This window comes from Caretta caretta, chromosome 15 (genome assembly GCF_965140235.1).
Source record: "Caretta caretta isolate rCarCar2 chromosome 15, rCarCar1.hap1, whole genome shotgun sequence".
Taxonomy (NCBI): domain Eukaryota; kingdom Metazoa; phylum Chordata; order Testudines; family Cheloniidae; genus Caretta; species Caretta caretta.
In genome coordinates, this window is record NC_134220.1 from 24103239 (window position 1) to 24131019 (window position 27781).

Sequence of the window (27781 nt, forward strand, 5' to 3'; positions counted from 1 at the left end):
AACAGCCGTGTTAGTCTGTGTTCGCAAAAAGAAAAGGAGGACTTGTGGCACCTTAGAGACTAACCAATTTATTTGAGCATGAGCTTTCGTGAGCTACAGGTCACTTCATCGGATGCATACCGTGGAAACTGCAGCAGACATTATATACACAGAGACCATGAAACAATACCTCCTCCCACCCCACTCTCCTGCTGCTAATAGTTTATCTAAAGTGATCACTCTCCTTACAAGCAGGAGAGTGGGGTGGGGGGAAATATTTTTTCATGCTTTGTGTGTATATAAAAAGATCCTCTACACTTTCCACAGGATGCATCCGATGAAGTGAGCTGTAGCCCACGGAAGCTTATGCTCAGATAAACTGGTTAGTCTCTAAGGGGCCACACGTCCTCCCTCCCCTGCTCTGTGTCACTCCAGCCATCCACGCCCCGCCCGCATCATTCCCACCGCCTCTTTCTCTCGCCCCGCCCCCTGACCCCGCCGCTCTCGCGCGATCTGGGGCGCCGACCCCGGAAGTGTTTGCTGCCGGTGCCGCACGTGGGTGCCAGCCAGGCCGGCGGCCCCTTCCCCGTCCCGGGCCGGGTCCCTGCTCCTGGCGCTGCCCGCCCGCCCCCGCCATGGGCAAAGCGCGCAGGAGACACAACTGGAAGGCGCGGCTGCCGGGGGGCGCCGGGGGGCAGCCGCCGCCCGCCCCAGAGCCTGTGCAGCTGGAGCTGGGAGGTGAGTCCGGCGCCCTATGAGCGCCCCGGGGGAAGAGGGGCCGGAATGGGCGGCCCGGGGCACCTCCCCTCCCCCTTCGAACGGGCGCCCCCTCCCCGCCGGCACACTCACCCTCTCCCGGGTGGGTGACTCCTTGGCACACTCACCCCTTCCCGAGGAGGCGCCCCTGGCACGCTCACACCCCCCCCGTGCACACTCACCCCCTCCCGAATGGGCACGCTTACCCTTACCTCGCCGTGTACACTCGCCCCCTTGTACCCTCACCTCCACTGTGCACACTCATCTCCTCCCGAATGAGTGACCCCTTTGCACACTCTCCCGTTCCTGAGTGAGTGCCCTTTGCACGCTCATACCTCCTTGCACACACACACCTTCCTGAGTGGGTGACCCCCTTTGCACGCTCTCACCTCCTTGCATGCTCACTCTCCTTCCCGAATGCGTGACCCCTTTACACAGTAAGTCACTCCTGTTGAGCCCTAATGTCTCTTTCTTTGGAAGAAAATGAACTGGTTGGGAGGTTGAGTTGCTCCTCACCTTCATCTGTCATGGTTTTGAGGTACGTTGTCATTGGCAGTGTGGGGAAACTTGCAGTGCATTTGCTTGTGCTGTACCTGCCCTAATCTCAGATACAAGCCTATCGATAAATCTAGGAAAAAGAAAAGGAGTACTTGTGGCACCTTAGAGACTAACCAATTTATTTGAGCATGAGCTTTCGTGAGCTACAGCTCACTTCATCGGATGCTCACGATGTAGCTCACGAAAGCTCATGCTCAAATAAATTGGTTAGTCTCTAAGGTGCCACAAGTACTCCTTTTCTTTTTGCGAATACAGACTAACACGGCTGTTCCTCTGAAATAAATCTAGGGTTATTTACCTTTTAGCAGCGACAAGAGGTGTCAATAAGTTCAGACCCAAGTCAAGGCAAGTTTTAGAGCCATGTGGTAAAGCTTTTGAGTGCTGCTAACTTGGTGTGTGGGCTTGGACAAGTCACCTACCTTGTGTGTACCCCTTTCTTCATTATGAAAATAGGGATAGTACTCATTTCCCAGGGGAGAATTATTTGGTACAATGTTTTGATTATGAAAACTTAACCTTTTTCCACGGTGGTATTACTCAAAAACAAGAAAAGACAGATTTCATCATGAAAATAACCATGAAAGGAGAGGAGCATTGTTTCCCTGCTCAGCCATCCTACTGGCTTTGTCAATAATATAGTTGTTGCTATTGCCCTTTTATTTAAAATCAGCGAGCTTTGCAATAAGCCTGTTAAAAATAAGCTATCTAGGGCATGTGACTGACCAAAATCGACACTTTCAGATGAGGCAAAGCTGAAAGGAGTGGATGAAAGTAATGCCCTGGTCCTGCCAGCTAAAAAGACAAAGACGAAAAAAGTAGCTTGTGAGACACAACGAGAGAAGAAGCCCCTGAGCAAAAAACAGAGGAAAATCTTGCAGAAAGTTTTAGAGCAGAAAGAGAAGAAAAATCAGGTAGGTTGCATCTTGGTCGTAAGGCTTTGCCCAGCTGTGGTTGAGTCGGTGATAAAGAAAACTGTTTAAACAGGCCTGTTGTCAACAGGATTCCAGAGTCGCTTCCCTGGGAATATAAGCAAGGATTTTCTCCTTAGAATCATTTTATAGCATCTGCCTATCACCAGCTTGCAGGAGCAGAGGAGAAGTGTCTAGACACCTTATTGTGGTCCAGTGCATTGTCAAGAACTGTGTAGACTGCCACATGCATTTCAGTGGGAGGTTGACAGTGAAGCCTGCTGCCAGTTTAAGTTGGAACGGCGTTCGCTATTTAACTGCTGCTTGTTTTGCTAAAAGTATACAGCTACCCGGGGACTATTGGTACAGCATGCGGCTGTAGACAGAGTTTGAGTAGAGTCCTACCACTGATATCAGAATGCAGTGAGAGAGCAGGAGTGCAGGTCTGGGAGCCTAGGACTTCGGAAGTCTAGTCCGGCTTTGGACAAGTCACGTAACCACTTTGAGCATCTGTTAAATAGGGATGATTCTTAGAAGTATTATTCTAAGGATTGTCTAATATTTGCAAAGTATTTTGAAGGTGAAAAATGTTGTTTATAAATAAAAAGCATTGGGCAAACATTACTTTTTTCAAGATGACTGTCAGAATGAAAGGCTCCAATACCCCTCTTGTACCAAAATATGAGACAAAATTCCATCAATTAAAAGGTAGAGAAATAAATAGGATGAAGATCCTTGACCAGCCTTACTCATGGGGTCACTAGCAACACTTCCATAGCGTGTCTCTCTACCTTATTGTGGTTTTTCCCAGCATGCAAATATAGTATGGTTCTGTCCCTCTAGTCCTTACTCGAGCTAAACTCCAGTTGACTTGGTAGCTGAGTAAGATAGAACTTGAAGTGAATCATTTTTGCTGGTACAGCAGTTCTAACAGTGTGATTATGTGTGTGTGTGTGTGTGTGTGTGTGTATATATATATATATATAATTTTTTTTTTTTTCCTGTAGCGAGCTGAATTGCTAAGTAAGTTAAATGAGGTCCAGGCTTCTGAGGCTGAAATGAAACTTCTGTACACCACTTCCAAGCTGGGTATTGGAGGACGCATGTACCAGACCAAACGGTAAACTTCCATCTATTGCTGCAGTTGTGAATCAGGCATACTATTGCTTTCTCAGTCTCTGTGTTGCACGTAGATTCCCTTTTTCCTTTAAATGACTTCTTCACCTATGTTACTATACATACTACTTGATAGATTTGTAAATTTTTTAAAGTCCAAAATAGTTTGGTAGTTATGGTGAGGTAGAAAGAAAATGAGACTTATTACAGCCTCATGTTCTTTGAGCTGTTTTCCTTTTTTTTTTTTTTTTTGGGGGGGGGGGGGGGTTTGAGGATCTGAAGTGTGAAAACGCTCGCTATATTGGGGAAAATGCCCATAATGTGTAAATGTTCTGCTTTAGGACAGTACAAGAAGCAGGCACCACATGTCCGGAGAAGATTAGTAGCATCAGTGGTGCAAATAAAAAAAGGTGCAGACTAGACCTGGAACTGGAGGCTGAGAAGAAGACTGAATCCTCTGATAGTTCTTGTGAAGAGGAAGAGCATAAAGAAACAATTGAAAAGCCAGCCGCTGACAGCTTTAACTTTGGAAAGGTGGAAGAATGCATTACGAAGCCATTGAATAGTGATCCGGCTCCTCCTAGCACATCAGCTCATCAAAAAGCTTTTCATAAGCCATCTTCCAAGCCTGCGGTTTTCATCCCAGTGGACAGGTCGCCTGAGATACAGGTCAGTCTTTGTTAGTGATTCATCACAATAAACGTTCTTCAAGGAAGAAAAATCGGAGTGACACTCTCCATCAGACTAATTCATGGCAAATACTTGAGTGGAGACTTGTGGGATTCACCTGCATCAGTCATTAACGTTGATAACACTGCAAACAGTGCAGAGTGCATTCCCAGCATTGCTTTGTATTACTGATACCAGCTGTTGCCGGTTAGAGACACAACTTTGGGCTTTGAGCTTGTCAAGTGAATAAAGAAGGAAACGACTTTCAGTTTTGTTTCAAAACATATGTATTAGTCACTAATTCTAAATATTTAATTTATTAGTGATCTGAGATCTTAAACCCTTTTGGTGTAATGAACTGAAAATCTTAATTGTTAAACTGGGTTTTATTCTCCATTATGCTAAATGTAGTTTCGGATAGATTTAATCTGCAGAAATTTGAAAGCGTCCACTTATTGAGCAGATATATGATAGTGAGTTATGGAATGAGTTTCCATTTGAAATGTTGTTAAACTCAAGAGAATCTTAGATGACTATATGGAATCTAACAAATCGGAGGACTGGTTTAGTTTCATGCTTGAGTTGCCAGCTACCTTTTGAGAAGTCAGGATGGAATATTTTGCTGATCCCAGTTCTTGGTTGGCCTGGTGGTGTGTTACCCTACATTTTAAAACTTTTCAAGCCAGGAGGAGGAGGAGGGCAGAGTGTTACCAAAATAACCTAGATATTAGAGGTCTATAGCCACTTCTGCTCCTACATGTATTGGACTGTGTGTGTAAATATCATTCATGACTTTTGGAGTGGAAAATCCATGGTGGGTTGAATCTTTCAGACTTTTTTCATACAGCTTTTTTTTTTTTTTTTACTGAGCTTGACCCATTAAAAAGCAAAGCAAGAAGAGGGATCAAGACACACAGACTGAAAATAAAGTTTGTTTTGTTTTCAATAGGAAGCGAGACTAAAGCTTCCTATCCTCGCTGAAGAGCAAGTTATCATGGAAGCTATTAACGAGAATCCTGTTGTCATCATATGCGGAGAAACCGGGAGTGGTAAAACCACTCAAGTGCCTCAGTTTCTGTATGAAGCCGGCTATGCCAGGTAGGATTCTGTTCTCTTATACTGAAAATTGTTGAGAATTTGTTTTGGTTTTTTTTTTAAGTTAAGTTCCGTCCCTTTCTGTTTTTTGAACTTTGTCTCTGTTTAAGACTCCTGTGTTAGTGCTATTAACTCTATGAGCAGCAATTGTGCCTACATCAGATGGAGGTGAAATGAACTTGAAGGAGAAAAATCTTTGGGCAGTCCTTAGTTTGCACAAAAATCCCTCCAGATAATTTATTTTAGAGCTTTTAAACTGCTACCGTGTTTTAAACATGACTGTTTTGTTTTTCACAGTAGGGCTATAATACTTGTCACTAACCGTGAAGGTAGGTTAGCTAAGGGGGAAAGCTGGTGGGTTCATCTCTCCAAGACACGCCACATGTTCCTTGCAAAATTGAAATAAACACCATCATATGTAGTGAAAAACCATCTGCAGCTTGTCAGGTGCTACAGTCCCTTTTACAGGATTAGGTGGCATAACCAAGATGCTGCCTGCCTTCTGCTGCTCAGTCTCATTCAGGTGCAATGAACGTTCCACTTCTGCAGTATTCCCTCTCCAGCCCAGACTTCTTTTCCAAAAGAGCCAGTTTGGTAGGGATTACCTGGACCTCCCAACAATAAAGGAGAACCTGCGGGTGTGGTAAGACAACCTCAAAACCCACCCGGAGGAAAGCCTCTTGTCCTCTTTCCTAGGTTTGTCTGTAAAAAGCTTTTCTCCTCTGTCCTAGTTCCGATGGCATCATTGGAATCACAGAGCCTCGGCGTGTAGCCGCAGTGTCTATGTCTCATCGGGTCGCTAGGGAAATGAATTTTTCACACAGGTAAGGGACAAAAGATCAGGGGCTAACCAGGAAAGTCAAAAACAGCAAAACCCAGTCCCCTTCTAGTATAAATCTTCTGCTGAGTGGGAGAGGTTGGAGGGATGTTATCTTGGGGTCGGATTAGTTGCAGTCTGTTCTTCTGGCCTTTCCAGAGAGGAACCGTAGGAAGCTTTCAATGAACTCAGCACTGCTGCTCCCTAGAAAAATCGATGGCGGTCTTGGTGTTAACAAGCCCTCATAGCTCCCATTGGGGAGCCCGTGGATTAATGAGGAGGTGGGGAAGGAGACATGGCTGTGCTGTGTGAAGGGGAGAGCAGGTGTGCCATAACAATGGGCTAGTTGAAAATAAAGCCATTCTGTATCCAGGTTTCTTAGCGGGGAAGGTTCCTGTATGGGACAGTGGCATTCTGCATGTGCTAGAGTCTGGGAAGCGGAGACTCAGGCAATCTGTGATCTTCCACGCGCCTTATGCTGCGGTACCAAGTCATAGCTGAATTGGGCTGAAGGCAGCATTCTAAACTGAACTCTGACTTTCCTTCCTTTCCCAGCTTTTTACATTCGGTCTATAATGCTTTGCTCTTTTTAAAAAAAAAAAAAAAAAAAGTGTGTGGCTTTGTTTGAGTAATACTGATGTATTTTCTCTACAGGGTAGTGTCATATCAAATACGTTATGAAGGAAACGTTACAGATGAAACCAAAATTAAGTTCATGACGGATGGTGTGCTACTGAAAGAAATTCAGAAGGTAGATTACCTTCTGCAATGAAAAAACAAAGTATTTAATGTCTCTAGAGAGAAATTCCACACATTCCTGCTAGCACTTGCCATGAGTACAAGCGTTCCTTTCTAAAAACAAAACCCCTTTCAGCATTTAAGTTGTATTTTTGGTGACTAGGTGTCTATGATTATTCTTTTTATGCTTGTTGGAGGTACAGTTCTTGTTTCAGCTGCTGTATTGACCTTCATAGGAATAGACGTTGGGATTTCTACATCACATTCTCCAGTCTGAGAATGGTCCAGGGATTAGGGCAACAGTCTACATCTTGGGGTAACCTGGGTTCAAGCCCCTGTTCTGCCATTGGCTTCCTATGTAACCTTGGGCAAGTCACTTAGACTGTGAAATATGGCTAGACTAGGACTGTGCCTTCATTTCCCATCTGTAAAATGGGGATAATAGCACTTTCCTACCTCACAGAGGTGTTAAGAGGACAAATGATCCCTAATCACCTCTACTTCTTCCCCCATGAGGCACAACCAATTTCAAGACAATCCATTTCAGTACACTAAAGATTGTGTGATGTGCTCAGATAGGATAGTAATGAGGATGGTCATATAAACCTAGATAGATTCGAAGGATGACTACGATGACTGACCCAACCTTAACGCAGAGACCGACCCGACTGAGACTTGACTTGATGTGATGAGATGACTCGGCTTCCGTCTTTATTTCCAGGACTTCTTGCTTTTGAAGTACAAAGTGATCATTATTGATGAAGCCCATGAAAGAAGCGTGTACACAGATATCCTGATCGGCCTCCTATCTCGCATCGTGCCCCTTCGTGGAAAGGTAACAAAAGCAGAGGTGGTTGTGCTGAGATGAATAAAGAGGAGTATGAGGAAGCTAGATTAAATAATGAATAGCAAAGAAAAGGAAGATAAGGGGCCGCTTTTGTCTTTTGTTATATCACAAGAACTGCGGGATGTTCCATGAAACGGGCAGGTAAAACACTTACACACACATAAAAAGGAAATAAATTGTTACACAGTACCCATTTAACCTGCATAACTCACTGCCACAAGACATCAAGTCCAAGAACTGAGGGGGATTTAAAATTAGACATTTATTCAGAAAGTGAGGACACTCACCATTACATGTGAATGTAAACCCTCATCCTTCAAGGTATAAGCCAACAATTAGGAAAAGACTTCCCCTAGGGGAATCTTACATCTACCTTACACCATGGTTTTGGTAAAGGGAAATCATGCCTCACTGATATACTAGAATTCTTTGAGGCAGTCAACAAGCATGTGGACAAGGGGGATCCAGTGGATATAGTGTACTTAGATTTTCAGAAAGCCTTTGACAAGGTCCCTCACCAAATTGGAAAAGATTCGGAAAAGGGCAACAAAAATTATTAGGGGTATGGAACGGCTGCCATATGAGGAGAGATTAATAAGACTGACCCTGGAAAAGAGACAACTAAGGGAGGACATGACAGAGGTGTATAAAATCATAACTGGTGTGGAGAAAGTAAATAAGGAATTGTTATTTACTCCTCCTCAGAACTCAAGAACTAGGGGTCACCAAATGAAATGAATAGGCAGCAGGTTTAAAACAAACAAAAATAAGTATTTTTTTTCACACAACGCACAGTCAACCTTTGGAACTCTTTGCCAGAGGATGTTGTGAAGGCCAAAACTATTACAGGGTTCAAAAAACAACTAGATAAGTTCATGGAGGTTAGGTCCATCAATGGCTATTAGCCAGGATGGGGAGGGATGGTGTCCCTAGCCTGTTTGCCAGAAGCTGGGAATGGGTGACAGGATGGATCACTTAATGATTACCTGTTCTGTTCATTCCCACTGGGGCACCTGGTTTTGGCCACTGTCAGAAGACGGGATACTGGGCTAGATAGACCTTTGGTCTGACCCAGTATGGCCGCTCTTATGTTCTTATATACCTTGAAATACCTGGTACTGGCCACTGGTGGAGACAGGGATGCTGGAGTAAGTGGACCACTTGGCTACTTCAGCATGACCATTCCTAGGAGTCTGTTTTCATTGTACCTTTGCAAACATGCAGCGGGAGGTTCGGTGCCTTGCTTAAGGCTGGCCTCTTGGTGAGTCTGTGGCAGAGTCAGGATTGCGAATAGGATTTTTGTCTGTCTAAGGACCACAGTATTCAGCCCTCTGTCTGTACTGTCATTTGGCCTTGTATTGCACTTTGTGCCTTTCAGACTGTGAGGGCTTTGGGGCAGAGGCTTACATTTGGTGTCTGTTACGGCAGCACACGTGCGCGTGTCTAGTGCTACATAAGCGATTACAAGTGGCCAGACTGCAGCGTAAGACTGCATGTTTGCATTTCCACAGAAAGGGCAACCTATGAAGCTGATCATTATGTCTGCCACCCTTCGTGTTGAAGACTTCACTGATAACAAGAAACTCTTTCCTGCTGTTCCCCCTGCTATCCAGGTAACGGTCATCCTAGTGGCGTCTGCTGCCATGGCTGTAATGAATGGGGTCTGACTGGGGTTTCGTTTATAAATCTGGATGCTTATAGAGGCATTTTTCCTTTTGCTGCCTCTTATTTACAGTCCTCTCAGCCAGCACTGCAGTCATTTCAGGGATGGCAACTGCAGGCAATTGTCCTGTTTGTAATTTGTTTTGAACTATGTATTTTTTACAGCTTCTCTTGCTAAGAATTCCAGCTCCCACTGAAGAAAGTGATCTCAAAACATTGACGGTTACAGTTTAGAAAACGATCCAAGTAGAGTTCTACTTTTCATAGAGTGGAATCCCTCAAATTTTGACACTCAATAATTTTTAAAAAGCCTTTTGGACTCTTAAGTAGCTCTCATGAGTCTCTGATTCTACTGACTTGTCATCAATTTGTGTGGTAGAGGCTGGAGAAACGTCTGCTATTTTTGGTAACCTACAAAATGTTGGCTCTGCTGAAGCAGTGAACATAGTATTCAGAGCTGTGCTGATATTGCCCATGCACAGAAGGTGAAAGGCACCGTGGGGCCAGATTAGCACCTTCATTCTTACTTGAAAGTCTGAAGTCACTTTAGTGTTAATTTAGTGCCGTTTGTGTTTAGTAGGAGTGCAAGATGTTTGCGATTATTCTGTTTGTTGCTTTAAATGTGACAGCTAGTTTTCTGTGGGTAGCAAGCCAGATATAAGGAATCTTAAGCCCTTGATTGTTTAGAAAGTTATACTGGAAAGAGAGGTCTCCATTCAAAGTGGTAATTCTGGTTGATTGAACGTAAAGTATCATTGGAAAGGTCTTTGTAGTATGAAAAATACTGTTATAACTTAGGGCAAAAGCCAAACATATTGGTTGTAGTGAGCTTCCCGTCTTTGGGGTCTCAAACTAACAATGCTAGACACTGGGGCTGCAGATAGAACACTTACCAAAGCAACTGCTGGACTGGGTTACCGCCCATGTATACTCATTCTCTTTATTTTTTTAAGATGATTTGCTGCACTCATATTTTCAGAGCGTCAAAACAGTAAATGTGAGCGTAAATACAGAGAAGAAATAAAATGGTTTACAAGAATAGGTTATTTAAAACAAATATATAAACCAGTTCTATGGGGCGTGGTGAAATATCTGTTTAACTGTGTGAAAGGACACATTGTCAAGGCTTTTAACGAGCTTTCTGATTTCCCCCTGAGCCACAGTACGTAAAACCCACTTCTGCTGTAATCGTAAAACGAGGCTCTTTCCTGTTGTATTCCTTTCTAGGTAGATGCAAGGCAATTCCCTGTGGCTGTTCATTTTAATAAGAGAACTCCAGTAGATGACTACAATGGGGAATGTTTCAGAAAAGTCTGTAAAATCCACCGAATGTTACCCGCAGGTAGGACTGCTGCAGAGAACTCTTCAGCATCTCAAATTCTTTACACTTAAAATGTTTCCCAGAAGGGTCTAAGTGTTTTAGGGTCTAAAATTTGTTTGTTTAAAAACAAAAAACCCCATAAAAAACAGCAGCGCTGTCTCCTGTACTTTATTCCTTGCAAGGGATGATGTTGGAGAATAAGCCTATGCTTAAATATGCGTTGGTGTGCTGCATGATTTCTCTCATGTGTTAGTAAGGAATTGTGAAGAGGGATACGCGGTATGTTCCACAGTTATGATGTATTTGGCATTGTCCTCTCTGAAGAGTGAGCACTAGTTCTGTGATTTTCTTTTTGAAACTACCTGTCTTCTGATTTAAGGTGATCTGTTCTGTTGCAGGAGGGATTTTGGTGTTCTTAACAGGCCAAGCAGAAGTACACTCGCTCTGTAGAAGACTAAGAAAAGCCTTTCCGTTCCGTAAAAATAAAACTGAAGGTAACTCCAGGGACTAAAGGGCTGCTAGTGTTTAACCGTTACATCGCACGGAGACACAAAAGTTTACTTTTAAGGTTTTAAGCAACGAGTGTTCCAGAAATAAACTTTTGGAAAGACCTATTGAGAGACATGCTGATGACTCAGCTTCAGCTAAATAACCTTTGAGAAAACAGATCTTTCTGTGTTGTGTGTGATTTCCCCATCCTTAACTCCCCTAGGGTCCATTGCATTTCGCCACTGTTTCAGCCTTGCAGTGGTTACAGGAGCTTGCAAAGAATGGTGCAGTTTCCTAAAATGGAAGATCATTTTCACATCCTCTCCTGTTGCAGCAAGCTAATCCTCTGCTTCAGAGTCCTCCTCAAAATGCACCACTTCACAGCAATCTGCCAGCCCTCAGCCACTGACATGTTGTGATTCCTTAACATAACAAAAATGCCACTGAGGCCCCCTCACCCACTTGGTCACTGGCTACTTTTTGCTTTGACATCTTGAATTATGAGCTCCTTGGGGCAATGACAATGTTAAGCTCTGCTCTGCAGAGTCATCTTTCAGCACTCTGAGAATCCCACATGCTTCTTCATAGGAGATGAAGAGAAGGAAGAATCAGTCGAAGAAGCCAGGAAATTTAAGAAATCCAAACAGAAGAAAACTATGGTAATATATTTTAAACTTGAACGGAATTGGCACTCATGTGAGTGGTTAATTGTTTCAAAAGAGCAGGAATTTAGATTACCCCTGTTGAAAGCCAACACTGAACTTCCTTTTCAGTCATTTGTATATAGCTCAGGAAAACGGAAGGTTTTCAAACAAATTTTTTTTTTTTTTAATACTTGGTCCAATTTATAAGCAACTTGCAGTTGTGTGGCTGTCCCTTAAGTAAAGAATTCCATCCCACTTTGATCTAGATTTGCAACTGCTGCATTAAGTGGTTGGTTGAGGGAGAGGGCTTGAGTGCACCCCTGGGCACTACAAGAAGGGGAGATGGATTTCCACTATGAAGCACTAATAAATTAGCACTTTAATGGAAGGAACTCTGGACTTGATGGGTTCAGGATTCCTTTGTGAGGAAAACTGGTGTTTGGCTGCTGACCGTGTAAGTGATGTAAACTTTATTGTCAACAGATCATTACATTATTAAAATATTGCTCTCTGATTTTAGACCCTGATAGGTAAAATTGCCTGAAGGAGGATTGTGGGGAAGGGAGAAACCTGATGTACAAAACATCATTTCTACTCAAAATGTCCTTAAAAATATTTAACCGGCTTGTCTTTCCTGATCCCCTCTGTTACGGATGCTGATTTAATGTTCCTGCCATGTAGTACGAATGAAATATTTAGAGCCCAATCCCCCGTGCATCTTGAGATCAATGGAAGTTCAGGATTGGGACCCTAGAGTTGCATTTATTACCTGCTTCTAAAAGCTTTTAATGATGATTTGCACAACTGCTTATATTAAATCTAGAAAGGCTTAATGGTTCCCCCTTCTCTTGCCTCTAGCTGCTACCCAAAATCGATCTGAACAGTTACTCCGTTTTGCCAGTGGACGAAGGCGATGAGGACAGAGAAGCTGAAATGGATGATGATGAGGATGCTGTGGGCTCTGACATTGACCTAGATTTGGGGGATGATGGACTGGAGGAAGGTTTGATACTTTGAAATGAAAACCACATATGTCAAACAAACCTCACTTACCAATATGTGAAACTGTCCTGTTTGCTTTGTTTCTAAACTGTTGTGTTAACACTTTGGGGTGTGTAGTGTAAACCATTATTTACAAAGCGTGGGTTTCTCATTGCAGAGTTTCTGATGGCAATTTTAAAAGAAGTGATATACAAAATCTGATTTTTTTTCAGGTTGAAAGGTGTATAAAAGTTTAGTTTGCCAGGACACTGTTGGGAATGAAACGCCTAGTGTTTGCTTGCCATGTTTTTAAGAATGCCATTTTGTTTCTTGACAGGTGAGAAGTCCGATTCTTCCCTTCCACTCTACGTGCTCCCACTCTACTCTTTACTAGCACCAGAAAAGCAAGCCAAGGTAAAGGATTATTTGCACAGGAATAAGTGACCATTCTCCATACCTGACTTTAGAACGTATGCAGCAGCTCTTGGGTTGTGTGCTAAAATGAGCATCTTGAAATAGCCTGCAGTGGGCAGACCAGAATGGGCCCAGTGGGAGCTTCAGGAAGGGGAGAAAACAGGCCTCTGCTGACCTTTTTGCTCAATTCACGTACCAAGAGATGTGATGTGAGGTCACGCTCATTGTGATCGCTTCTGTCTTTCTAGCTCATCTGAGTTGACCTTGCTAATTTGCTTTACGTGCAATGCATTACATCTGCTGAACTGTGTTTGCTGCAGGTGTTCCGACCTCCTCCTCTTGGAACAAGACTGTGTGTTGTTGCAACCAACGTGGCTGAGACATCTCTCACTATCCCCAGCATTAAATATGTGGTTGACTGCGGGAAAGTCAAGAAACGCTTCTATGACAAAGTTACTGGGGTTTCGTCTTTCAGAGTCACCTGGACGTCTCAAGCATCTGCAAATCAGCGAGCAGGACGAGCTGGCCGCACGGAGCCAGGGCACTGTTACAGGTTAGTCAGTTCCCTCTCCATAGGCTTCTTGCAAAGGAGGGGTCAGGGTCTGAAAACCATTCTCTGTTTGTTGGGCAGCCAAATGAAAGGAAAATACCAACACTCGCCGTTGTGTAGTGGACAGCTCCCCTGAGTCTCATTTCATGCACTTCACTTGTTTAGAATGCACCTCTCTCAAGGCATTGAAGCACTACTTGGTAAAACAGCCCAAATACAGAACAGTTAAAATGATCCAAATAGAACTGCCCAGCCCAAGATAGCCTCTAGATAATGTTAGCAAAGAGGGAAAAGATTGCAGGATATTAACTCCTGGACGCCTTCCTGAAAATTTCTTGTCTCCCCACTGTCTTTGCAACAAAGGAGGTCTGGATGGGACTTTAGAGCCAGCTATAGTTTTGAGAAGAAGTCATGATTTCCTAACTGCAGCATTGCTAGCTGCCTCTGGCTCAAGGAATGAGACTTCAGTGGGAGGAGCTAGACCGGAATGATTGGCGTGGCACTAGCCCATTAGCTTGGCTTAACTTTTATCATAGCATAGTCAGCACTTCTGTTATGTTTTATTCAACTGAAACAGATGTAGCGTGATATTTCCACAAGCTACCTAGTACAATATGTTGACTGTACAACTTCATCTAGTAGATGAAATTGCAGGTCAATGAGGGACAGATGCACTGAGCTGCTTGCTTGTGCTGGCTTAATTTGTACCACTGTGATTTTAGAAATATCTGTTAACGCTTTATGTCCAGTTCCGATTTAATGATGCTGTCTTAATACTTTATGCACGAAGATGAATTGATTTCTCTTGTGTGGTATTTTAGATGTAAATGTGGTTAAAATGCTTTAAAATCTGAAGGTTAAACCTTTAAAAATTCACTTTTTTTTATTCCAAAGCAATGTTAAAAACAAAAAAAAAAACCCTTTATTTGCTTTTGTTTTCATCTCGGTGAAGTGTATGTTGGTTCAGATTTCATATAAGTCCCTAACCAGCACTTCTCTTTCATTAGGCTCTATTCATCTGCAGTTTTCAGTGACTTTGAGAAATTTTCTCCTCCGGAAATTACAAGGCGACCTGTGGAAGACTTGATTCTACAGATGAAAGCATTAAACATTGAAAAGGTGAGCCGAAACGCCGGCTTTATGTTATAGCACTCTTTCAATGTCTTCTGGGAGCCAGAAATAAGCATAAATTGCCGTACCGCTGCCTGTTTGGCTTGAGGATACGTTGTGTCTTGTATTATAGATGGCGGGGGGGACTGCTATGTTGTAGTCCCAGGGCTTGGTTTTCATTGGCTCTGATCTTGCAATGCATTGCATCAGACCTCCTCAATAGGCTTTACAGCCTCATCTCCACTTGTGCGTGCACTGTGCTTTTTCAGCAACAGTCTCATGAAAACAGCCAGCGAAGCACAGACCTGGGATTTCAAAAATGGGGCAAGGAAAATAATGGAATCTATTGTTCCTTAAAAGAACTGAGGTTATGTTCATGCAAAAGGAGCAATAAAGCCTACATGTCCATTGTTTGTGTATGCTAACTTCACAGGTGTCCTCTAAGCCTCTCAGCTCCCATATGAGGGGCAATATCTCCATTTTACAGAGGGGTACTCTGAGACACACAGGCTAAGGGCTTACTTTTCAGAGGTACCGAGTCCCCCCAGACTCTCATTGCCTTAAATTGGGAGTTCTGGGCACTCAGCACTTCTGAAAAGGCCTTCAAGTGGCTTGTCTAAGACCATAGTTTTATTCAGTAACAGTCAAGAGTAAAACCCTGGATTCCTGACTCCTAATTGTGTGCTCTTGCCACTACCTTCCAGGTGTCTGTTTCTCTTTGTGCTGGGGAGTTCTCCTAAATATATTGCCTCTCTGACTTTTGAAACCAAAGAGGACTTGTCTCAGATAAACTACACCTAAATGCTACTGTTCAGTGTCAGTTATACATTCCTTTCTTCCCGTGTTCTTAGGTGATCAACTTCCCTTTTCCAACCCCGCCTCCAACAGAGGCGCTTGCAGCCGCTGAAGAGCTACTGATAGCGCTTGGAGCCCTGCAGGAACCACCCAAAACAGGAAGGTAGGGTGTCTGAGGTCTCCCACAAGTTTCTTCACAGCGATGAGTTACTGAGGATTATAGCAGTGGCTGGAGGCAGCAATAAGTGGGTTTTTTTCCATACATCCTCTTTTACATGATGGTGAGACGGAGCTTTGCCCGTCTCCCTTCTGTACTAGTTCTCTGACCGTCTCTCCTGGGTATCAATGCTGTAGCAGGTTTGTCAGCCAGGCTACTTCCCAGAATTCTTTGCACTTCCTAGTCTGTCATAAACTGGTGTTTAAACCAGCTATTCAGACTTTAATGGCTTGGATTTCTACTGCACTTTGAATCGACGCCGCTCTTGAAGCACTGTATAAACCCTACAGATGGGGAGCATTTCATGCACCACTGAAATCTTGGTTAATAACGTTCAGAGGCCTTTCCAGGCCTCGTAATGTTTGTGCCGATTAAATATAAAGGTGAAACAAGGGGACCCAGTAGCTCGGTGGATTGATAGTGGAATATGAAGCTTTTCATTTCTAAAACCTTGGCTGCCCAACACGCTTGCAGCAAAATAACAGTCAGTTTTAATTCACCCTTCTGTTGTTTTGCCGTGAGTTTCTGCGTGGCCACTCTTACTCTGGAATAAGTGCCCTGTTTTGATATTCACCTAAATCAGTAAAAAAAATTGGAAACTTTTATTCTGAAATGAGGGTTCACACGCAGACTTGCAATGAAATAACAAAAGGGGTGAATTGAAACCGATGCAGTTCCTTTGCTGTGAATTTGGGTAAATCGGCCCTAAGTGACCGTTTCAAATGCAGCCCAGGCTGCTAGGGACCAGAAACTGTCACCATGTGACTCTTGTTCTGTGAAATGAATTGGTTTTTCTGCTGCCATCCCCACACTTGCTCACACCCTGAGAGTCCCGGGACTGAGAATGAGCCCTCCTGACACTTGGAGGTGGTCCCAGCAGGGCAGGGTGGAGGCAGTGTTGGGAAGAAAGGAATTTACAGCCTGAATTTGGAGTCTTTCGTCGCTACTAAAGTCACATATCCAGTCAGAGAGAGAAAAATGCAAGTGTGTAATAAACAGCTGGCAAGTCAAAGTCTACAGAAAAAGCTTGTGCGAAAGGGGGGGGAAATGCTGTTATCTCATGACTTGGTTTCCGCCTCTTCCAGGCTGAAAGAGCTGCAGATAGCAAAGCTGAGCTGTCCAGTTAGTCCCTTGGGCGTGACCATGGCGTCCTTTCCTGTGGCCCCACGCTACGCTAAGATGCTCGCTTTAAGTAAACAGCACGACTGCCTGCCCTATGCCATTACCATAGTGTCCGCAATGACCGTTCGAGAGCTTTTTGAGGAGTTTGAGAGGTGAGTGGCTTAAGCTGGAGTACAAATAGGTTCCCTTAGCACCAGATACTATTTAAAGAGTGCCTAGGTATTGCTTTCTGGAATACCAGCCAAAACTGGAGAGAGAAGCTGGACAGGGAAATGCTTGTTTAACCCCTTATATACAGCATCTCTAATGGTTACCCCATGAAACTGGTGCCTATAGAGGTAAGCATGAAGGTGGCAGTGAAGCATCGTTGACTGACTCCTGCGTTCTGTGCTTGGTGGCATTAATTAAAACCATAGCCTTGTAGATACCTAAAGATCTTGTCTCCCCGTTTCTAACATTTGTCTTGTGATTGCTGAAGAGTTACAGATAACAGACTAAAATGTATCCCATGTATAGCTGACATCAGTGGTCATTCTGCCAGTAGCCTGAAGTTGGAAAGCTGTAGGGGAGATCAGAGTAGAGGCGAGGCAGGGCATTCTGTTAAACATGACCAGCGTGCTGTCTGTCTGATTCCCCAGCACTAACGACTTAGCTTTTTAAAACCGCTCACTGGCTGTTCAGTCTCACTTGCTGGACGGGGGAGTTGGGTCCATATGTAGGCAGGGGCATGGTGGTGAGTCTGAGTCTCTAGCCCAATGGCTTCCTCAACACCCTGTTCAGACGTACACCTCTCTGATAGGATGCAGCACCGGCTTCAACAGCAGCAGTGTCCCTGATCCTTTGTTGTAGCTCCTTAATACTCCTGGGGATGGCGTTCCATTCACACTCCATTCTCCCAGGTGGTAGATCAACCCCTGGAGTGCTGGGGCAGTGCTTTCTTCTGATAGTGTCCCGGTTTTATCTATTTTTGGATCAGCCTGAGAGAATGAACCGACTGATCCCTGGGTTTCCTTTTTATCTTCCAGTTTTATACAGGCTTCTGTTAGGGGGCTTATTCCTTCACCCACTTACTTCCCTGGTCCTTCTCGCATGAACAGAGAGCAACAATACCCAAAGTCCAAAGGTGCAAACAATTCAATGTTTATTGGGGTGAACTTCCAGCAAGCATGATTCCAGTTTCCTTCCTTAGTATCCTCCTTCCCAGCTCTGACACCACAAAGCCTTACACCTGTGTCCCTGTTCCCATTCCTGCCCTTAGCCAAACATGATTCCAACTTCCTTACTCCCATTCCCTATTCCCATCTCCCCCTTTAGCAAAACATGATTCCAATTTTCTTACCCCCATTCCCTGTTCCCATCTCACACACCCACATGCCCACCCCCACCCCCCCCGCCCCCCCCAGTCACTTCCTCATTGACTACAGATTATATAGTAAAACTTGAGTTCTGCTTAGCTATACCTTAACCAATCATTTTCCTGAAATTTAACTAACCAATCCTAACATATTGTAACATGATTATGTAACCAATTATATCCCACCACCTCAATTAGTTTACACCCAGCAAAATTAATTATACAGCAGACAGGAACAATCACAGAACCAGACAGAGATTATACAGACAAACAACAGCAAAGTGGGAACTATAATGACAAAACAATACAGAAGTGAGGATTTCACATCCCAGCTATTGATAAGTGAGTTCTTGCCAGACAGGATGCTATCAAACTAAGTTTCCTTTTACATTTTCTAGGCAGTTCCCTTTCTCTGGAGGTGACAGGAATACAATCCTGTCCTGATAGTGCCTAACAGCCCAATAGCACCTTATTTCAATGTGACTAGTTTGGAATGTGAGGATGTGACCGTTCGCTTCCCAGCTTATGGCTGCCTCTGCTGCTTAGCCAAAGGCCTGAGCCTAAGCACAGGGCCACAAACTGTCACAGTAAGAGAAGGCCCTTACACTGGCAGACAGTGGTTTTGATTCTTTCTTTTATACCTCTATCACTAGCCAAGTGATAAGAATACACCTAAATTCTTAGAGTATAGGCCTTTACAGACAGGCCTGAATATCTATATCCTAACAGCTTCTTGCTACCAATTTTACATCAGTCTGTCTGGTGGTTAGTGATTCTGGAAGGGAAAATACAGGGCTGCTTTGACATGGCTTCTGGTGCTTGCTAGGAAGGTTTAAAGTGTATTGATTGTGTTTTTGGTTTAGACCAGCTGTAAGTGAAGAAGAGATGGAGAAGCTCAAGGGGAAGAAAGCAAGAGTTATACAGATGCGAAGGATCTGGGCTGGACAAGGGCCTTTTCAAAAGCTAGGAGACCTCATGGTGATGTTAGGTATCTATTGCCAGTGACTTGAACATACTGTTTGTTGCGGGGAGGTGGTTAATTTCAATCAATGTAATCGGATATACAAAGCTAAAGGATTCATAGTGCCACAGCAAAGGGAAATGCCGTATAACGAGGGAGACTTGCTGTTCATAGAAGTTGAGTCCTGTAGTCCATCTCTTGCCCTCTGGAAGCTGGTGTTCTGTAATATGTTCATCAGTGCATCCTCCAGGCTAGTTCCAGCCAATGAGCAAACCTGAATAGATAGAAACTATGGGATTCGCTACCCCACTGTGAGGAAATGTTCTGCAGCCTAATCAATTTCATCTTTGGGAAGCTAGTTGGCTTTCTGTTTTGTTTTGTTAAAGCTCTTTGTTCTTTCCCTGCTGAATAAATACTCTTTTCCAGGAGCTGTGGGGGCCTGTGAGTATGCAGGGTGCACTCCTAAATTCTGTGAAGCGAATGGGCTGCGATACAAAGCTATGGTGGAAATCAGGCGCTTACGGGGGCAGCTAACAACAGCAGGTAAACGTTTAGCAGCAGATAACTCAGTTGCGGGCTTGGGCTTTCTCTGTTCAGCACGGTGCAGCCTTTTATGCTGCCAGCAGCATAGCCCGTGCTCTGTGGCTCACCACAGTGGTATTTTTCGTAAACCCTAAACTGGAGGTTAAGTCTCCGTGACAAATATCCATGGCTTTAGAGAGGAAGACAGTATTTACTTATCTTAACTACTCTTGCTCTTCCTCAGTGAATTCAGTCTGCCCCGATGCTGGCCTCTTCGTTGATCCAAAAATGAACCCCCCCACGGAGACCCAGGTGACCTATTTGAGACAGATAGTGTTGGCGGGGTTAGGGGACCATATTGCCCGAAGAATCCAGGCGGAGGAACTTCTGGATGAGAAATGGAAAAATGCCTACAAGGTAAAGATGAGTGGCATGGCTCAATTTGACCATCACCCTCCTCCTGTAACTCTGTGATTTAGAAATAAGAGTTCTCTGCGGAGCATGGTCTCGTGGCCCAAACGCAGGATTGGGGCTCTGTTCCCAGCCCTGCTCCAGTGTCATGATAGGAAGTTAACTCTTCTATGCTGCAGGTAACCCACTCCCAGTCTGGGGTGATTATTTTCTATGGTGTCTCGTCAAGATTTTAGGAAACGTAATGAATGGCGATTTGCAAAGTGCTGTGAGGTCCCTAGAAGGAAGGTGATGCAGAAAACCAGGGTGTTACCAAAAATCTCCATCACTTAAAGAACATCGTAAATTGGTGAAGGATTTAAACTAGGTGCTCTCAAGGAACTGGATTGCTAATAATCACGGTCTCCTTCCATGCTACCGTTCATCTCGAGCCCTTTGTGCTTTCTTTAAGACTCCTCTGCTGGATGACCCTGTCTTTATCCACCCCAATTCTGTCCTCTTCAAACAACTCCCAGAGTTTGTGGTGTATCAAGAAATTGTTGAAACTACTCAAATGTACATGAAAGGTAAGATTGCTCAGCTCCTCCTCAGTCTTCAGATCCGCCCAGCAGTTTACTGTGGAATCAGAGCATTTCACTTGCTCGCTGCACAAGTCCCACCTGCCCTTTGGTGCTGGCCAGGAGCGTGGGGATCAGTAGAGGGCAGCGACTAACTTCTCATTGACTTATCCCCAGGACCAAGGAGCCCTGTCCAGCTGGAAACAGCCTCCAGAGCTGCCAGCCCTTGGTGGCTCTGGGCCTCCCTGAGGCAGCCATGAAAATTGCTGCTGATTTCCTCCTTGTTTCACAGTATCCCAGACCATCCCCCCTCTGGCTCCTGGTGGTCTTTCCCTTCCTAGGTGCAGAGTTGGATTGGCTTGGGAAACCGACATCCAGCTGCACGTCGCGTTCTCTCCGACTGCTCGGGTGGTTCTCCTCCCACCCCCAGTTGACTGCCCTAAGCAGGGAGAAAGACCTTTTTCAAAGGAGCCAGGTGGTCAAAAGAGGCGCTGGAGCCTCATGGCTGGCAGCTGCTTTCCACAGACCAGCCAAAGAGAAATGGGCTCCATCAAGTCAGATTCTGCCTCCCCTCCCACCCAACAAAATGGTACGGGGCAGGAGAGTGAGCCTTGGGTCTGAAACAAGGGCTTAGAGTCCCTCTCCGCTCTCCTTTGACTCTAGGTCAAACAAAACTGTGCTGGAATCCATGGGGATACTTTCAAATGGACCCTGAGGCAACCTGTCTGAGGAGCTCGCCTCCAGTGAATGCGAGTTTCACTGAACATTACCCCTGCGTAAACAGTACTGAACAGATTGTTCTGAAGGCGGCAAAGACGCTTCATTTTGTGGTATGTGTTTTCATTCTGAAGGTGTTTCGGCCATTGAATCTGAATGGATCCCAGTCCTGCTACCTCCGTACTGTCACTTTGGGAAACCTTTGGAAAATCCTCCTCCATTTTATTGCCCGGATACAGGCAGAATAAGGTGCCACAGACCAAGTGTTTTCTGTAAGTTTCTTGAAGCACAGCATGTTGGAATGTAGCTCTGATGTATATTACATTCCCCTGAAAACTGCTCTGTGTTGCCCTATTGGCTGTAAGGCCATGAAATAAAAACTCTTTATGTCCAAAAGGACTGAATCCTGCTAGTTGTCAATGTTGTACGTGCCTTGATACGGCTTATGTATCTCCATTGAGTTCTCCAGAGCTAGCGTAGAGCTGCTAGAATACCAACCTCTTGGCACTGGGATTGCTGTGATGTGTGTCACATCCTGTCCTATACCGGAGGACTTCTGATGTCACTGTTACTAGCTGTGCATTTCTCTAAATGCCTGCAATGTCTCTTTGTGCTCTGCAACCTTACGCTGATGGGAGAATGCACATTGAGAATTAAATAGAAGACCTAATATGACCTGTATTTCCAGATCGAGTAGGCTGGCAGCTTCCAGCAGTGGAGGTAGATTACCCAGAGGGTATTGATCGCTACAAATACTTTGCCAAATTTTTACTGGAAGGAAAGGTAAGTGTATTGCAACTTGCATGGTTTCCCCTTACATTTTGGAGCATCCTCTTACTTTATGGCAAGTGTCTAACGAATGCTAATGTTTATTTTAGATTGTTAAACAGCTGGGCTCTTATAAGCGTTGTTTGCTGTCCAGTCCACTCACAATGCTGAAGACATGGTCCAAGTAAGTTGTTAAAATAATCAGCTAAACAAGGTCATGCCAGCCAGGAGTGGTGTTAGTCACTTGAGCCTTCTTAAAAGGGAGGGACTTCCAAACTGGGAAGAGCATGAAGATAATTACCTCAATTGTTAAAGGGAGAGAGAAGGAAAATTGTCTTAGTAAACCTAAGGCCAGTGGCCTTTATCAAGGGACACTGGTGAACTGTAAGGATCCTGTAAAGACTTACACATGTGAGTAGTTACGCTGGCTTCAATGGGATTATTGGTGCCAGTAAAATTACTTGTGTGTAACTATTTGCAGGATCAGTCTCTGGGACTCTGTATTTAATTTTCTTCACAGTTTAGCCAGCTAAACCATTTTCAGTCGTCTAACAAAATAGAAGTTCCAAAGAGGTTTTGCCTTTTGTGACACTGACATTGTAGCAGTATAATAATTAGGGCCCTACCAGATTCGTGGCCATGAAAGATGTGTCCCAGACCGTGAAATCTGGTCTTTCGTGTGCTTTTACCCTATACTATACAGATTTAACGGGGAAGACCGGCATTTCTCAAATTGGGGGTCCTGAACCAAAAGGGAGTTGCAAGGTTATTTTAGGGGGGCAGGGCATGGCATTTCCACCCTTACTTCTGCACTGCCTTCAGAGCTGGGCAGCCAGAGAGTGGCAGCTGCTGACTGAGGGTCCAGCTCTGCAGGCTGCATGCCATCCTTATTTCTGCGCTGTTGCGGGTAGCGGCTCTGCCTTCAGAGCTGGGTCCAAGCCAGCAGCCGCCGCTCTCCAGCTTCCCAGCTCTGAAAGCAGCACCGCTGGAGTAAGGGTAGCATTACTGCAACCTGCCATACAATAACTTTGCAAACCCCCCCCCCCTCCCTCCCCACACACACACCTCCTTTTTGGGTCAGGATCCCTCCAATTACAGCACCATGAAATTTCAGACTTAAATAGCTGAAATCCTGAAATTTATGATTTTTGAAATCCTATGACACTGAAATTGACCAAAATGGACCGTGAGTTTGGTAGGACCCTATCAATGATCAGCACCGCCGTACACAACACACCTTTCAAGATCCATGGAACCTACACATGCCTATCATAACATGCGGTGTACCTCATCCGGTGCACTAAATGCCCCAGCAACTATGAGAGTGACAATCACTACACTTTCAAATGAGCTCACACAGGAAAAAGATAAGACAGCAACACCCTGTTACCTGTGGGTGCCACTTTTCACAAAAAGAAAAGGAGGACTTGTGGCACCTTAAAGACTAACCAATTTATATTAATGCTCAAATAAATTGGTTAGTCTCTAAGGTGCCACAAATCCTCCTTTTCTTTTTGCGAATACAGACCTTTTCACAAAGTGATCTCTCTCTATATCTAACCTATCAGACCTCATTCTCAAAGGAAACCTGCACATTTTCAAAAGACGAACCTGGGAGCTTAAATGCATAACTTTGCTAGATACTAAAAATCATAGTCTTAATAAAAACACTGGATTTATGACCCATTCCAACAATCTGGAACCCACTCACCCCCTTTTTATCCTATGACTACAGGGGCGTTAACGGCCCACTTCACCTTGAATATGTGCTAACTACTTATGCTAGGTTTCAAAGTAGCAGCCGTGTTAGTCTGTATCCGCGAAAAGAAAAGGAGGACTTGTGGCACCGTAGAGATTAACACATTTATTTGAGCATAAGCTTTCGTGAGCTACAGCTCACTTCATCGGATGCATGAAAGCTCACGAAAGCTTATGCTCAAATAAATTTGTTAGTCTCTAAGGTGCCACAAGTACGCCTTTTCTTTTTACTTATGTTAAACTCCCTGTTCAATCTTGTATTTAGCTGTGACACTGAGTGCCTGTCCCAGGACCAAAGAAGAGCTCTGTGTAGCTTGAAAGTTTGTGTCCCTCTCACCAACAGTTCGTCCAATAAAAGATACGGCCTCACCCACCTTGTCTCTCTCGTATCCTAGGACGAACGTGGCTACAGCAACCCTGCATACAACAGTGGTAGATTTCAAGTTGGGACTGTCCCTTTAGTCATAGGTTACATGTTTTATGTCTACGTCTAACCTCTAACCAGTATTGTCATAAAACAAATGCAGAACGCTAAACATTAAGCACTGAAGTAGAGATGCAGCCATAATATAGTTAAATAAATGAACGTAGCTCACATCTATATCTGATCCCCTTTCATTTTGGAATTCACTCAGGCTTCAGCCACGGACAGAAATCCTGCTGACGGCTCTTGTTTCAGAAAGTGCTGATAGTCGTGATGCTTTGCTGGCTGCGTGGAAAAAAAATCCCAGGTGTAAGTGATCCATTTGCTGGGTGGTGGCGATTAACCATTCCAGCATAGGGTTCTTATCTGATTTCAAGCAGAGCTGGTCTTTCGAACTTTTACAAAAGGAACAGACAATACCCTGCCAGAGAAATTAGCAATCATTTCAGTGTCTTACCCATTAGGGAAGTTCAAGTTGTGGTTTTGGTCTTCCAGTAGGACTGGAAGAGTTAGGAGAGTTCATAAACTGTTGTCCTCCGGAAATGAATATTTGAAAAGATTATTTTTTTGTCATACAGTTGTCTGGATTTGTAAATGATGCTAAGCAGATTTTGTAGCAGCTCTGTCACAAAGTGGCCATGATATAAGAAGAATCCTGTGCCAATTAAATTTATTTTTCACAATATTAAGCATACCAAATAATTTGACCTTTATACCAGATGCTGCAAGGAGTAAAAAAAAAATCCTAACAGGATTCCCAGTATTAACTTTAACAATAACTCTTGCATTCTTGTTATACTTTTAGATCATTAAAACACTTTAAAAGCGTTAACTGTCAGACAAGTATTTTTCCCCATTTTTACAAGTGGGGAAGCTGAGGCAGAGTAGTGGCCTGTATAAGGTCCCAGAGAGAGCCTTGAGTAGGTCCTGGTTTCCAGTCCTGTACCTCTCTATGTTCTCCTGCTCACTCTTGAGCCCTGGGCCTTATCTTTAACCTGGGAATAGTCCCATCAAAATTAATGGTACTACACACTTGTATAAGTACTCTGTTGGATCAGGGCCTTAATTTGGATTTAATGATGATTTGTCTTCATCACAAAAAAGCAGAAATGCCCCAACACTTCAGCTGTACCTTTCTCAAGGAGAAAAGTTCTCTCTCAAGTTTGTGGCCCTGAATACTGAGATTTGTGCAATGAATGTGTGCAAAGGAGTTTCTTCTTTGGTCTTTCGTGGGAAAACACAGTGCAACAGAGAAATTAAAATAATCCAGCCTTCCATTGCTATGTTTTTATTTCTCTGGCTGTAAGCAGAGTTTAATTCTTTTACAGACTCTTGAAAGCATGATCAAACTGACCCAGTTGTTAGTCCTGCCTTCTAGTAGACCCTCTTCTGCTGTTAGCTATTTTTGACTCGTGGACTGATGATTCATACCTTTCTGTTTCAGACTTGCTGTCTGCGTATTGCCAATGGATCCCTGAAGTTATGCATGATGACGTAGCCAAACGCTGGCCACCTGTGACATTATGAATTGTCAAGATTTCCCTTCTATGGATAATCCCTATCTCAGACTTCTCTAGAACTCCCTTTTTGAGGGAAGACTTGGGGGAAAAAAAGGAAAGTCCATATTTTGGTGGGGAGAGACTGATTTACTAATGGAGGACATCTTACCAGCTGTTTTTGATAGGGTGTTTTGTAATATTTATTATCTCTTGGGTAACTTTATCCATTGTATTTAATTGATTTTTCTTAAAAGCTTCTTTTTAGACTATATTAGTCAATCGGACTATAGTAGATGTGTAGAGTACTTGACTTGAGCAAGTAAAGGGGGGTATATGTGACTGTGGTATGTTGTAGCTTAAAAAAACCCAAAAATCTCTCTAGTGTTCCTGGTCATCCAGGATGAACGCCTCATATGCACAGCTGAAGTTCAAGACACAAATGAGTATATAGCCCCTTCATGTTCCAATATTCCTTTTTGTCATTTGAATTCACCACAGAACCAGGATAGCCACAAACCTCACACCTTCAAGCCACTTTTTCTCTTTTCTTTTTTTTTAATTCCTTTCCTGTCTCATCACTTTTTCCAACTGTTTTTTTTTTTTTTCCCTGCAACTTCCCTCTGCAACCAGCCTGCCTGCGTCTAGCCTCAGTGGGGAAGAATGCCAAGACTACTGTCCTGCTAGACAACACAGTGTGTCTTGCCAAAAATCCAGTTGGTGCTGGTCATATTTCAATTGGTCAGCAAATGCTGTAGGGTTATTTGTATTGTCAATTTGTACAGTGCAAAACTCTTTTTGAAAAGGAATATAGGGCAAGGGGAGGATGCCTTAGATTATTTTACAGATATAATCTTTAAATCAGGCTCACTTTTTATATTAAAGCATCATAAAAGGGTATCATGATTTCCTTGCGTAGGCAAGTCAGCATCCCAAACTAAACTGGAGATATATTTAAATGTGGAAAAAGCTGATGCAGCTTTGTTTGGGGTCTGTTCAGTGTGTATCTCTAGAAACGTGGTGAGCTATTGTGTATAAAATAGGTGTTTTTTTATCCTTAGTAGAGACCATGGACCTGCAGTTATTGAAATATGGCCATAAATAGCTATTTGAAACTGTTTATACATTGTAAAAAAATGTAAAAATTGTTCATATTTTGAAAGGGGATTTTGTGAATTAAAACTATTGTCTATTTCTTTTATATCTGCTGGCTAATTTTTCCTGTTCTTTGTAACAGGTTTGCAGAGTGCTAGACATGCCCTTATTAGGGATGTAAATACCATTTTAAAAATTAACCGTTTAAACGACTAAAAATATTTCATTTAAACGGTTAACCGATTAAGCCACTGGGGTTGAGGCTGCTTTTCCATACCCTCAATTCTGCCCCCTTGGTCTGGCTGATCGATACCCTTCTGTATTCTGCAGTGAGCCTGTCAGAATGCACCTTTGACGGACCCTCTGCCCTTGCCTTGGGAATTGAAAGGAAGCAGCAAGCACACTTGGGAGGTGGCAAAGGACAGCCCTAGCATACCCTACACACATTCAGAGTGAGACCTTTGGCCGCAAGGAACAGTTGTGCATTCTTGGGGTTAAACCACCAGCTAAACTTCCCTTTCGCTTCACCTACTGTTGTAATGTTCGTTATTGCTAAATCCAGTGCTCGGGCCACATCAATTTGCCCTTGCTTAACCCTGTGTTACTTTAAAGCTAGTTCGGGGGTGAGGGCAGCAGTGGTCATGGGGGGGTAGAAATAACGCACCCCACACTCTGTCTACGGTTTGCAGCTGATGAAGTGAGCTGTAGCTCACAAAAGTTTATGCTCCAGATAAATTTGTTCGTTTCCAAGGTGCCACAAGACCTCCTTTTCTTTTTGCTGATACAGACTAACATGGCTGCAACTCTGAACCCTAGGGGAGTGTCTCTTTTGCAGGACGAATACAGGACATTGATTTAAAACATTACTGCGGGAGTGATAGGAAGCAGCACTAAGTGGGGGCTGGGGAGGATGGATTTTTTTTTAGGGCC

The 27781-nt window shown here is 43.8% G+C and overlaps 1 protein-coding gene across 2 annotated transcripts; it reads left to right on the forward strand.

The window, feature by feature from the left end:
• Positions 1–519: 519 nt before the first annotated feature.
• On the forward strand, positions 520–26957 carry DHX37 (DEAH-box helicase 37). Of its 2 annotated transcripts, XM_048821139.2 has the most exons (27): positions 520–717; positions 2035–2204; positions 3209–3321; positions 3659–3986; positions 4936–5084; positions 5813–5905; positions 6553–6649; positions 7358–7471; positions 8995–9096; positions 10373–10487; positions 10865–10960; positions 11544–11614; positions 12458–12602; positions 12918–12994; positions 13315–13547; positions 14552–14663; positions 15506–15612; positions 16752–16940; positions 19006–19130; positions 19530–19646; positions 19870–20042; positions 20488–20602; positions 21445–21582; positions 21999–22093; positions 22189–22262; positions 24472–24569; positions 25705–26957. In XM_048821139.2, exons 1-27 carry the CDS (start codon positions 615–617, stop codon positions 25785–25787), a joined length of 3432 nt encoding a protein of 1143 aa, XP_048677096.1. In that variant the 5' UTR covers positions 520–614; the 3' UTR covers positions 25788–26957. The 2 variants fall into 2 exon arrangements, with proteins under 2 accessions (XP_048677096.1, XP_048677098.1); XM_048821141.2 differs by lacking the exons at positions 21445–21582; positions 22189–22262; positions 24472–24569; positions 25705–26957 and adding an exon at positions 21257–21423 and having other exon boundaries at positions 21999–22091.
• Positions 26958–27781: the final 824 nt, after the last annotated feature.

Bases quoted from the DNA above. Each gene is read 5' to 3' on its own strand.
- DHX37 (XM_048821139.2), top strand. From the start codon at position 615: ATGGGCAAAGCGCGCAGGAGACACAACTGGAAGGCGCGGCTGCCGGGG. The intron at 16,941-19,005 runs GTGAGTGGCTTA...TTTTTGGTTTAG, and splicing joins CTTTTTGAGGAGTTTGAGAG to ACCAGCTGTAAGTGAAGAAG. The intron at 19,131-19,529 runs GTATCTATTGCC...ACTCTTTTCCAG, and splicing joins AGACCTCATGGTGATGTTAG to GAGCTGTGGGGGCCTGTGAG.